Source organism: Cervus canadensis, chromosome 3 (genome assembly GCF_019320065.1).
Source record: "Cervus canadensis isolate Bull #8, Minnesota chromosome 3, ASM1932006v1, whole genome shotgun sequence".
In the NCBI taxonomy this organism is placed as follows: Eukaryota; Metazoa; Chordata; class Mammalia; order Artiodactyla; family Cervidae; genus Cervus; species Cervus canadensis.
Window position 1 is genome coordinate 98,269,159 of NC_057388.1, and position 13,520 is coordinate 98,282,678.

A 13,520-nucleotide genomic window follows, 5' to 3' on the forward strand; every position below is an offset into this window, starting at 1 on the left:
TCTAGGCACACAGGCTTCAGTAGTTATAGCACATGAGCTTAGTTGCTCGAGGTATGTGGGATCCTCCCAGACCAGGGATCAAACCTGTGTCTGCTGCGTTGGCAGGCAGATTCTTTACCATTGAGCCAGGGAGGTCCCTATATATTTAATTGTTTAATTACCTTCCCAGGTAATTCTGATAGTCAGTTGGGAAGACACTGTCATAAGAAACTTTTTTTTCCAGCCTATGGCAGAATATAACACAAACATTTGAACCACTGGGTTTCTTTTGTTTGTTTGTTTCTTTTGTTTTGTTTGGCCACGCTGCACAGCTTGTGGTATTCTGGTTCCCAGATCAAGGATGGAACCCAAGGCCCTGGGCAGTGAAAGTGCAAAGTCCTGACCACTGGACCGCCTGGGAATTACCCACAGTTTTCATTTTGAGTATTCTCAAAATCATAATTTCCCAGACAAGAAAAGCCTTTCTGAAACTGACTTCTCTGTCAAGCATCCTTGGTGTTTGTTGCTGGTTGCCTGGACATTCAGACTTCCAGTAGTTTGTCTTGCTCCCGTGTGACATGAAGACGGGCTGACAGCTAGGCCTGCCTTCCGCAACTGATGTTCAGTTGCTCTGTGGTGTCCAACTCTTTGCGACTCCATGGACTGCAGCATGGGTCTGCAGTGTCCTTCACTATCTCCCAGAGTTTGCTCAAACTCATGTCCGTTAAGTCAGTGATGCCATCCAGCCATCTCATCCTCTGTTGCCCTCTTCTCCTACCACCTTCAATCTTTCCCAGCATCAGGGTCTTTTCCCATTTGCATCAGGTGGCCAAAGTACTGGAGCTTCAGCTTCAGCATCGGTCTTTTCAATGAATATTCAGAGTTGATTTCCTTTAGGAACCAGTCAATCCACCTGATAAGTGGCAGGTAAAACATACCTGCCGAGCCAGGCCACAAGGTGTGTGGGATCTTAGTTCCCAGATCAGGAGTCAAACCCTCGCCCCCTGCAGTGGAAGCACTGAAAGTGCAGAGTCTTAACCACTGGAACACCAGGGAAGTCCCAGTCAATGCTACCATCTGAGAGTGGGCCCAGACCGTAGAACCCCTTCATTCTAAGGTCACTCCTAAAGTAGTATCAACTCACCTAGGACAGGTAGGGTTTGTGGGGGCAGCTCCCTCTTTCCTGACCAGTAATTAATGTCCTTCTCCTCCCATGAGGATGTCCATGCTAGGAAAGCAGTGACTTTCCTCTGTCTCCTGCCGTCCTGAATCCTGAGTGCCAAGAATAGTTCCTGGCCGCCAGTAGCTGTTCACTAAAGATAGGCTGAATTCCTTCTTTTCTTCCTTGATCCTAGGTGGCAAGAGCCATGCAATTCTCCAGCTCAGCCAGGGCAGCGGATGAGAACTTTGACTATTTGTTCAAGATTATCCTCATCGGGGATTCCAATGTGGGCAAGACGTGCGTCGTGCAGCATTTCAAGTCTGGGGTCTACACGGAGGCACAGCAGAACACGATTGGGGTGGACTTCACTGTGCGTGCCCTGGAGATTGACGGCAAGAAAGTGAAGGTCAGAGGGGCACAGGGGTGGAGCTGCCTCTTTCACCCACGGACCCTAACCCAGAAACATAGGCCTGAGGCATAAAAGATGTAAATATAAAATATGAAATCATAAAAATACCAGGCAAAAAACACCTGAGAGTATTTATTTTTCTCACTGAGGAAGGGGAAAATCAAACTTGAAATTATGACAAGAACCCACAAGCCATAAAGGAAAATATTGCTCCATCTAACTCTTATATCTAAAGGTCAAATTTACACTCTTCTGTATAATCATATAAAGGTCAAATTTCTACACACTCAGAAATACCATAAACAAAGTCAAAAGCTGAATGGCAAACTGGAAAGAAACATTTGCAAATATGGAACTCATAGAAGGCTAATTTCTTTGACATGGAAAGAGCTCTAATAAGGGAATTCCCTGGCAGTCCAGTGGTTAGGACTCCATGCTTCCACTGTAGGGGGCATGGGCTCAGTCCATGGTCAGGGAACTAGGACCCTGCATGTCACGCAGCAAAGCTCTGATAAATATCAAAGAAAAGACCAACAACCAAACACAAAAAGTAGGCAATTCACAGATTTGACAAAACTACTACTTCATAATTTTTATGCAAACTGGCTCATACATTTATGTGAAGAAGTAAAGGTACCCACTGTCACTTTTAATTAAAGCAATGAAATAGTGAGATACCTTTTACCCATTTGATTAAAAAGGATCAAAAAGTGTTGGTGATGATGTAATAAATGGATTTTGCTTGGGATCCTATTAAACACAATAGTAGAAAGATATTTTGGAACCAGTTAGGAAAATGTAATATGGTCTGAATATATCATACTAAAGAGTTATTGAAATGTTTATTAACAGTGATAATGGTATTATGGTTATGAAAGACAATGTCCATTTATTAAGGAAGTATGTAAGTAGGCAGGAAATGACACAAAGTCTGGGATTCTCTTTAAAATTACATTTCAAATAAATCAACAGAAAGGGCTCCATGAAGCAAGAGTGGCAAAATCTTGATAATTATATGATTATGTGAGGATTCACTGTTATATTCTCTCTAGTTTTATGTATGTTTGAAAACTTTCTTTAAAAAATAAACTTTATAAATAATGTGAGAGTATGAAAAAAACAGGTACTAGGGCTCCCCTCGTGGCACAGTGGAAAAGAATCTGCCTGCCAACGCAGGAGACATGGGTTCGATCCCTGGTCCCGGAGGATCCCATATGCCGCAGAGCAACAAAGCCCGTGTGCCACAATTATTGAGCCTATGCTCTAGAGCCTGGGAACCACAACTACCGAAGCCCAAGTGCCCTAGAGCCTGTGCTTCGGAATAAGAGAAGCCACCTCAAGGAGAAACCCACACATGGCAACTAGAGAGTAGCCCCTACTCTCCATAACTAGAGAAAACCTACACAGTAGTGAAGACCCAACATGGCCAAAAATAAATAAATAAATGAAGTTAATTTTTTTTTAAAGCTAAAAGAAAAAACAAGTACCCTCAAACACTGTTGGAGGGAATATAAATTGGTGCCACTGCCTGGGTTGTTAATTTGGAAGTTAGTATTATGAGGACAATGGCTTCCTCGGTGGCCATTGGTAAAGAATCTGCCTGCCAATGTAGGAGATGCAAGAAACTTGGGTTTGATCCTTGGGTTAGGAAGATTCTCTAGAGGAGGAAATGGCAACCCACTCCAGTATTCTTGCCTGGGAAATCCCATGGGCAGAGGAGCTGTCAGGCTGCAGTCCATGGGGTCACAGAGTTGTACATGACTAAACAACAATTATGGGCACACTTCTAAACATGGACAACTGAGTGATCCTTCAGAATCAAAGCAGTTCAGCCAATGCCCTCTCCTTTACCAGGGTCAAAAGATAACCCTCAAAAAAAAAAAAATAAAAGATAACCCTCAAAATCTAGACAAGGAGATGAGTGTGCTGGAAAGGCAAAGAACACCACACCCTAGGGCCCTGGATCCACCTCTCAGGCTGAAGGGTCCCTTAGGTGATGACTCCCAACCTGAAGGCACATCCAGATGACTCTGGGGAGCCTCTGAAAAAAGCAGACTCTTGGGCCCCACCCCAGACCTCATGAGTCTGGATCTCTAGAAGTGAGACCCAGGAAACAACTTAGGTAAGCATCAGATATGGGAATTCCTCACGCAGACCCCCTTGCCCGACCTTCTGCAGATGCAGGTGTGGGACACCGCTGGCCAGGAGCGTTTCCGGACCATCACCCAGAGCTACTACCGCAGTGCCCATGCGGCCATCATCGCCTACGACCTCACCCGGCGGTCCACATTCGAGTCTGTTCCTCATTGGATTCATGAGATAGAGAAATACGGAGCAGCAAACTTGGTCATCATGCTGATTGGTATGTGGATTTCAAGGCATTTCACTTTCCTTTACGCCCCATGCTCAGCTTTTTCTGGGTTTCCAATGACAGTGGAACAGGAAGTCACATAAGCAAAAGTGGAGGCTAGGACCTCAGAAAACATCTGGGCCAGAAATTCCCATCAGGTTCGCTTGAGCATGATAGTGGGGGTGGCATGAATTTGTTAAGAATACAGATTCCTTGGCGGTCCAGTGGTTGAGACTCTGCACTCCCAATGCAGGGCGCAGTCATTGAATCCCTGGTGGGGGAACTAGATGCCACATGTGGCACAGCGAGGCCTAAAAAAAAAATAGACTCCAAGACCCCACCCTAGAGTTTCTCATTGCAAAAACCCGGGACATATATATGAAGGTGCACCCTGGCTGATTCAACACACATATTTGCAGACTACACAGGAAATACTCTGGAGTGTGAGTTTCACAGCTTCAGATGGCTCTTAATCCCCAAGGGAGCCACTTAGATGACTATGACTGACAACGCTCTTGAATGACTTCTCACACCTGCTAAGACCCTAAACAAATCTTAACAACAAGTTAACATCAAAATTAACATCAACTTCAACCACACTAACTGAACTCACGGCTTGAAATAGGTGCGGTCCCATTGTATATTCAGAAATGGGTAACTTCCCAGGTGGCACAGTGGTAAAGAATCTGCCTACCAATGCTAGAGATGCAAGATATGTGGGTTCGATCCCTGAGTCAAGAAGACCCCCTGGTGTAGGAAATGGCAACTCACTCCAGTATTCTTGCCTGGGAAATCCCATGGACAGGGGAGCCTGGTGGGCTGCAGTCCATGGGGTCACCAAGTTGGACACGACTGAGCACAACATACTGTCAGTTCCCTATAGTATTAGCTTTGCAAGCAGCGCACCCCTCCTCCTGAGGACACTACTGTCTACCAGGTGGCTGGTTAATTTTGGCAACCTGGTTTAGTTTTAGCTACTCAAAGTGTGGTCTGCAGACCAGCAACATCATCATCACCAGGTTTTTGTTTGTTGTATTAAGACTTATTTTTTCAGAACAGTTTGAAGTTCTTAGCAAAACTGAGAGGAAGATACAGAGATTTCCCATATATGCCCTGAACCCACGCGTGCATGTGCTAGTCGCTCAGTCATGTCTGACTCTTGACTCTTTGTGACCCCACAGACTGTAGCCCGCCAGGATCCTCTGTCCATGGGGATTCTCCAGGTAAGAATACTGGAGTGGGTTGCCATGCCCTCCTCCAGGGGATCTTCCCAATCCAGGGATCAAATCCAGGTCTCCTGAAATGCAGGCAGATTCTTTACCATCAACGCCACCAGGGAAGCCCCATGAATACTAGAATGAGTAGCCTATCCCTTCTCCAGGGGATCTTCCCGACCCAGGAATTGAACCAGGGTCTCCTGCATTGCAGGAGGACTCTTTACCAGCTGAGCTACCAGGGAAGTCCCCACACATGCATAGCCCCTCCCATATCAACATCCCCTAACAATGTGCTACATTTGTTAAGAAGAATGACCCTACATAGACCTACATCATAATCATCTAAAGTCCATAGTTTAAATTATGAATCATTCTTGGTGTTGTGCTTTCTATGGATTTGGACAAGTGCATGATGACAAGGATTCATCATGAAGATATCACAGAGTGTATTTTCACTCCCTTAAAAACCCACAGCATCCACATCACTTTGGGGTTTGTTAGAAATGCCCCATCTCAGGCCTCACCCCAGACCTACTGGATCCGAATCGATCCTAGAGAGATCCTTGTGCAAATTAAAGTTTGCAGAGCACAGGTCTAGACAGCTGCTGTGAGACTGAGAAAGAGCTACCCATTGACAAGCATATCCTAGCTCTGTGCTAAGTCACCATCTGAACCTTAGTTTCCTCATCTATAACATTTGATCAATATTCACTAGGGTTGTAAAGATTTAGTGAGAAAAAGTGTATGCATTGCTTGACAGTGCCTGGCACATAGTAAGTTTGTCATAAAGGGTGGGATTTGCTTCTAGAAGTTTGTTTGAGGGAACAAGCTCACCAGTGTTCCTTAAATAATTGAGGAGGGGGGCTTATGGTGAGGGTACAAGTCCCTGGGACCTAGGAAAAGTCAGCAACCAAGCTCACCAAGAGGAGGAGACACCCTCCACAAGCAGGAAGCTGGGGACCCTCCTCTCAGGCTGGGATCTACGAACCAGGCTCCTCCCGTGTATGCTCAGTTGCGTCTGACTCTTTGCAACCCCATGGACTGAGGCCACTAGGCTCCTCTGTCCATGGAATTCTTCAGGCAAGAATACTGGAGCAGGTTGCCATTTCCTACTCCAAGGGATCTTCCCGACCCAGGGATCAAACCCGTGTCTTTTGTCTTGGCAGGGGGATTTTACCACTGAGCCAGCTGGGAAGCCTCCTCCACTATTGTGCATCTATCTCCTCTCTCAGAGCTGCTTCTTAAATGTGGGGTGGTATGGGCTGACCACTCTCTCTCACCCTGAACCCTCCCTCTTGGATTCTTCCAAGCATCATCCCCAGCCTGCTCCTGCCACAGAATCCCTCATTCTCTCATACCCTCTAGCTCACATTCCTCAGAAAGGAAACCCCACTGTCCCATTCCTCCTTTTCACATCAAATCCAGGCCCAGGTTGCTGGCCAGCCTCTGGGCAGGTGGACCTGGGGTAAGGTGCTCACCCTGAACCTCCCCTGATGGGACACATCATTGGCACACTCAGTCCATTTATTATTATCATCCAGACTCCAGAAAGGACTTGTTATTCTAGAATCACTCCTCCCCTGTCTTTGCTGCTTTAAGTCATTGCCTAGCTTTGGCCACTTGATGTGAAGAGCCAACTCATTGGAAAAGATCCTGATGCTGGGAAAGATTGAGGGCAGGAGGAGAAGGGGATGACACAGGATGAGATGGTTGGATAGCATCGTCAACTCAATGAATGTGAGTTTGAGTAAACTCTGGGAGATAGTGAAGGACAGGGGAGCCTGGCGTGCTGTGGTCCATGGGGTCGCAGAGAGTCTGACACAACTGACTGACAGAACAACTAGCCCCTGTTGTATGCACAGCCTTGAGGAGAATGCTGCTGCTTTTTTTTTTTTTTTTTTTTGAGAATGCTGCTTCTTAACTCGTTCTGTTTCTTGTAACTTAAGAATCAAAGTCACTCCCAGGGCCTCGACAGGGCTCATCCCTTCCTGATACATCAGATCAAAAGCCCCCCAATCCACAGCCAGCCAAAGAAAACATGCCTCAAATTTAGTCCCCTCCTTTTTTCAGGGCGGCTGTCTTTCCCCACATGCCTGAAACCAGGAAAGAGAGATTAGTGTGGCCAGGAGGCCTCCACACAGAGGACCACTTGTCTCTTTGGGGAAGAGTGTCTCTTCTCTCTTTTTACTTCTCAGCCAAAGGTCCCCTTTGAGACCAGAAACTTTTTTGATTTGACTTCTGATATACTGGACACTTTTAAAGGCACTTCTTCTGTGTTTATACAAATAAACAGTGATTCCTGCCCCCTCAAAAGGCCTAGATTTTTCCTCAATAACCACTTCTTCAAAGCAATAGGGAGGACCCTGGCTGAGGTTTCTGACACCTTTCATGATAGTTGCTCCTGAGGTGTGAGAACCAGGAGGGTTGATAGGAAGAGATAGTGACAGGTGACATTTACTAAACTCCACTCTGAATCCGCTCCTGAGTCCCTTCATTTAACCCTCACGACCATCCTGAGAAGCAGAGACCACCATCCTCGTTTCCCAGCTGAGGAAATCGAGGCCTCTGGAGGTTGAATATGGTGCTAAGTAACTGGGTCAAGGTACTTACTGACAGGTGAGGCAGGGTATGAACCAGAGCCTCCGTGGGGTCAGTTCCTTTCCAAACACTTTCCAGCAGTGGTCAGGCTAACAGTCACCCTCCTCTGAAGCTCTGGTTGAAGCAGTGTCTCATCCACTCTAGTGCCTGAACTCTGCAGTCAAACAGATTTGTGTTCAAATCTCCCTCTCTGTCCTGCCTGTCTGAACTTGGGTTCATCCCTTTCTCTGAATTTTGACTCCTCATCTATAAAAGCAGCACCTGCTTCGAAGGTGTTGTTGAATTGAAAGGATTAAACAAAGGAACACATAAAGCACTTAGCATAGTGCTAAGACCTCAATCCAGGGAAACTGTCCTGCCCTGCTGAATGAGAGGCTCCGAGCGCCACTCCCCACGTCCCCGCTCCCCATGACAGAGCTGAGCAGGCAGGGAAGGAAACCCCACCAACGACAGCTCCCAGGGAAGGAAGCTTAGGTGCGAATCCCATGCATCTCACCGAGGGGAACCACGCAGCTCTAATCTCACTGGGAGGTTTCCCCAGGAAGGTGGGCTGGATCCTTTAAATTCGCAGTTTCCCGGGATATCTTGGAGCAGAAGAACCTCGAAAGCTGCCCTGCAAAGCCACCCTGCCCGGGCAGCCCCCTTCCGCACTGCCCTCGCCTCCCTTGCTGGCCCCGCCCTTAGGCCCCGCCCTCCTGTCCCGCCCCCTGTGGCCCCGCCCTCCTGACTCCGCCCCCATGGCCCCGCCCTTCACCCCTCCTCCCTTTTCTGCAGAAACAGGTGGGGCAGAGGAGGGGAACAGATGGCAAGATGTGGCGGGATTTCCGGGAAACTCACAACTGTTTCTCGGTCATTTACTCCCTCGTGTGTCTGTTGTAACAACCGTCTCTGCCCTCACTTATCTGGTTCCAGAAACGCCCCCAGAGATGATCTGGAAGTGTCCCCGGCGTTCCCGTGTGTGACGCATCCAACCCCGAGGGCTGACACGAGGGGTCTTGTTGCTGATTTCCGTCAGTGGCCTCCTCGCCTTAATCTGGGAGGGTCAGCGGTGTCGTTCCCTCACCGAACTGTTCCTGCCCTTCCACCACAGTTTCCATTCCATCTCCACGGTTCTTCACACAAAGGAGTCTTTCTCTCTCAAAAGTTTACCCCAGCCCCTGAGGCCACGTCACCACTATACCAAAGTCAAAGAGACGGTTGTGCGTTAGCTGTCGTGTTCCTTCAGCTCCAGCCGTTCACAGGGAGGCCAGCTCCTCAGTATCCGTTTAAAACCCTCGGCGTTCTACCTCATCGCGAATTCCTGAACATCGTTCATAAGACGCCCTGCTCTCCTCCTGGAGGCCGCTGCTTCTCATCTTTTTCTCCTTCTCCCTGCTCTGTTTCTCTAATTTCTTAACTATTCTTACTCCCTCGGTGTAAGGGTTTAGGAGCCCTGGTGGCTTAGTGGGTAAAGCGCCTGCCTGAAACGCAGGAGATCGGGCTTCAACCCCTGGGTGGGGAAGATCCCCTGGAGAAGGAAATAGCAACACACTCCAGTACTCTTGCCTGGACAAAATCACATGGACAGAAGAGTCTGGTAGGCTATAGTCCACAGGGTCGCAAAGAGTCGGACACAACTGAGCAACTTCACTTTCACTTTCTTCCTTTCCTAGGTTAGGTGTACTGTTCTGCCTCCTAACTGTCTTTGGCATCTGCTAAACTAAAATGTTCTTTTTAAAGTCCACCTTTTAAAAAACCAGAGTAAGTTACTCCCCAGAATATCTGCTTCTCTCTCACTCCCAGGGAACAAGTGTGACCTGTGGGAAAAACGCCATGTTCTCTTTGAGGATGCCTGCATCCTGGCTGAGAAATACGGCCTCCTGGCTGTTCTGGAGACATCTGCCAAGGAGTCCAAGAACATCGATGAGGTCTTCGTGCTGATGGCCAGGGAGCTGATGGCCCGCCACAGCCTGCCCTTGCACGGGGAGGGTGCCCCGGGCAGCCTCCCGCTGGAGTCCACTCCGGTCCTCATGGCCCCAGCTCCGAGGGAGAAGAATCAGTGCACCTGCTGAGTAGGTTCCCCAGGCAGATCGCACCCATCAGAGGCCACCTCTGAAACCAACGGCAGCTGCTGGCCTCGAGTCTGCTGAGCAAACGGACTTGCCTCTGGTCCTACTCCTTCCTGCCTGGGGTAGGGGTCCGGGGCGGGGGCGCCCTTTTCCCTCAGTTCACACCAGAGGAAGGAACACTGATTCTGACAACAGAGGACACCCCTGTTTCTCTTGACTTTTCCTAGGACTCGAGGCCCAGGGGTGGCAGGACAAGATTTGTTCTTTTTTTCCCTTTGTGTGCATCTTTCCCTTTTCTGTCTCCCCAACCCTCCAGCTGTTTTCTACTGAACTTTGCCTCTCGCTTGAAGTGAGCAGTGAAGGAAAGAAGAAGGGGATTATCGAGAGGGAAGAGGATGTTTGGAACATTCCAGAGTGGTTTAAAACAGTGTGGGCACAGGAGGATGGGGGAAAAGCCTGCTGTGATGACCAGATGTTGTTAACTTTTTTGCTTCCTGACAATCACACTTGGAGTCTTAGTTTGGGGAGCAAAGCCTTTTGAGCTGAAGACCATTAATACTGTCTTGCCAAATGGTCAGGAGCCATGTGATGGAGAGAGAATTGGATTTCACTTTATCCTAGTTGGGCTGATTGGACCAGACTCCTAGGATGTGGGAGATGCATACGATTTTTTCTAAAACACCCAGTTATCTGCGGGATCAAAAATTAGTTCTGAATTGAAATTAAATCTGCTCATAGACATGTATCAAACCAATACTAACCTCACTGTGTGGCTGGGGCAAGCCATGTACCCTGTGGAACCTGTAAGTCATAAACCTCATTTTTTTCAAAGCTCCCCAAGGGTTGTTGCTGAGGGTGTCTTGCAATCCTAATAAGAACTGCAAGGGCTGGTCCAGCCACAAAACTAGCTCTAAAAGGGGAAATGTCTATGGGGGGCTCACCCAGGGTGCAGGTGAGGGTTCCCAGGCATTTCAAGCCTTAGCATCACTATCCATAGGCTGAGACCAGCTCTAAACACACAGCCACTAGCCATGTGTGATGACTAAACACTTAAAATGTGGTAAATTTGAATTTGAGATGAACTGAATGTAAAATATATACCAGATTTTTCTAAATTTCTAGTTAATTTATTTTTAATTGGAGGACAATTGCTTTACAATATTGTGTTGATTCCTGCCATACATCAACATGAATCAGCCATAGGTATATGTCCCCTCCCTCTTGAACCTCTCTCCCACTTCTCACCCCATATATACCAGATTTTGAAGACTTAGTACAAAAAAAAATGTAAACTATCTTCCTAATAATTTTTATAGATTATATGTTAAAATGATAGTTTAGATTTTCTAGGTTAAATAAAATATATATTAACATTTAAGCTGTTTCTTTTTACTTTTTTTAATGTGACAACTAGAATTCTTAAATTACATGTGCAGCTCACACCATCTAGCCATTGGACTGTATAATAGAGCAACACTTCTCTAAGTGGGGTTCCCCAACCACACGTTTGAGAGTGGCCAGGGGATGTTTATCTCCGATCCCTGACACCCAAGGCTGACCCACTGAATCAGAATCTTTTCAGAAACCCACACTTCACCAAGCTTGCCAGGTGAGTCTCCCCACACTAAATCTTGAGAACTATTACTATACAGAGGTTAGGTGAGGGTGGGAGTGAGCCAACAGAGAATTAATTACATCTTAGTTCATGTCAATATATATTTATTGTGGAAACTGTTAGGTAGTTAAAATAGGGAAAAGGAGTCCTGAATGGTGGTGGCTAAAGACCTGGAAGGGAACAGCCCGCAAAAATAGAACAAAGGAAGGTCCTAGGACTGGAGTGAGAACCTCAGGTAAAACCACACTCCTGGCTGGCCCAATTTACATAGGACAGGCCCAGGGACAGAGAAACATATAAAAAGAGGAGCCAAAGCTCTCTTCTCTCTCTCTCTCCTGCGCGATGGGGCGCTCTTCTTTTCGCGTCTTTGGATCCACGTGCCCTCACGCCTCGAAGATGGATTTTCCTGCTATTATCTAAATACAATAGAGCTGTGACACTGAGCTGTAACACTGATTTATTTAAGAGCTATAACACGGTCTGTCCAAGACCCGAGAGCTGTGACCCGCCGAGGGGCTTTAATGTCCATCACTCCAAATTTTTGTTGTGACGAGACAAAGAACCTAGAAGCTTACACTCGCCTGACAGAAACGAAACAACCTACCTTTTGGAAACAGGAAGGAAATCTATTATAAGCCAGAAGGAACAAATACATCAAAGCAGATTAACCTTTTTAACATACATATTCTCCTTTTAAAGAAAGGGCTGGACTTCCCTGGTGGTCTGGTGGTTGAGAATCTGCCTGCCAATGCAGGGGACACGGGTTTGAGCTCTGGTATGGGAGGATTCCACACGGTTCGGGTAACTAAACCTGTGCGCCACAACTACTGAGGCCACACAGCCGTGAGCCGCCACCAGAAAACCCACCACAATGAGAAGCCCGCACATCACAACTAGAGGAAGCCTGTACACAGCAACAAAGACCCATTGCGGCCAAAAATAAATTTTAAAAAGAAAACAAAGGGTTATGTGAAGTAGGATTTCACACGGCCAATCAGCAATATACCTACACCAAGCCACTGAGCGATTTTCAGAAGAGACAGCAGGCAGTCACGAAGAAGGAGAAGGAAAACTGAGTGGATCAGGGGAAAGTGGGCAGAGAAGAAAGAGGCTGAGCAGGCTATGAGGTCAAGGGTTCACACCAATCCTCCTTCATTTATCTGTTTATCAGTCTTAACCAACACTCGAAAACCTCACCAGCTTCTAGGATGATGCACTCTGCGGGTTATCTGGAATTAAATACTCCTTACCAACAGGTTTATATATGTGAGAACAAGTTCATCTGAACACCAACAACCTGTAATTAGCCAGTGTGGGCTCTGCTGAAATGACGGTGCTGGGACAGAAGGGTTGGAAGTGGAGCAACTTTCCTGGCTGAGGGCACACACAGGTCTGCTCTGAAAACTTCACTTCAGTTCAGTCACTCAGTCATGTCCAACTCTTTGTGACCCCATGGACTGCAGCACGTCAGGCTTCCCTGTCCATCACCAACTCCTGGAGCCTACTCAAACTCATGTCCATTGAGTCGGTGATGCCATCCAACCATCTCGTCCTCTGTCATCCTCTTCTCCTCCCACCTTCAATCTTTCCCAGCATCAGGGTCTTTTCCAATGAGTCAGTTCTTCGCCTCAGGTGACCAAAGTATTGTAGCTCCAGCTTCAGCATCAGTCCTTCTAATGAACACTCAGGACTGATCTCCTTTAGGATTGCCTGGTTGGATCTCCTTGCAGTCCAAGGGACTCTCAAGAGGCTTCCCCAACACCACAGTTCAAAAGCAACAATTCTACGGTGCTCAGCTTTCTTTACAGTCCAACTCTCACACCCGTACATGACTACTGGAAAAACCATAGCTTTGACTAGATGGACCTCTGTTGGCAAAGTAATGTCTCTGCTTTTTAATATGCTGCCTAGTTTGGTCATAGCTTTTCTTCCAAGGAGCAAGTGTCTTTTAATTTCATGACTTCAGTCACAGTCTGTAGTGATTTTGGAGGCCCCAAAAATAAAGCCTGCCACTGTTTCCACTGTTTCCCCATCTATTTGCCATGAAGTGATAGGACCAGATGCCATGATTTTAGTTTTCTGAATGTTGAGTTTTAAGCCAACTTTTTCACTCTCCTCTTTCACTTTCATCAAGAGGCTCTT

General features: G+C 47.0%; 1 protein-coding gene across 1 annotated transcript; it reads left to right on the forward strand.

Annotated features, from left to right (window-relative positions):
* Positions 1-1,346: 1,346 nt before the first annotated feature.
* On the forward strand, positions 1,347-11,141 carry RAB19 (RAB19, member RAS oncogene family). The gene is made up of 3 exons (XM_043463870.1): positions 1,347-1,547; positions 3,729-3,912; positions 9,498-11,141. Exons 1-3 carry the CDS (start codon positions 1,347-1,349, stop codon positions 9,764-9,766), a joined length of 654 nt encoding a protein of 217 aa, XP_043319805.1. The 3' UTR covers positions 9,767-11,141.
* Positions 11,142-13,520: the final 2,379 nt, after the last annotated feature.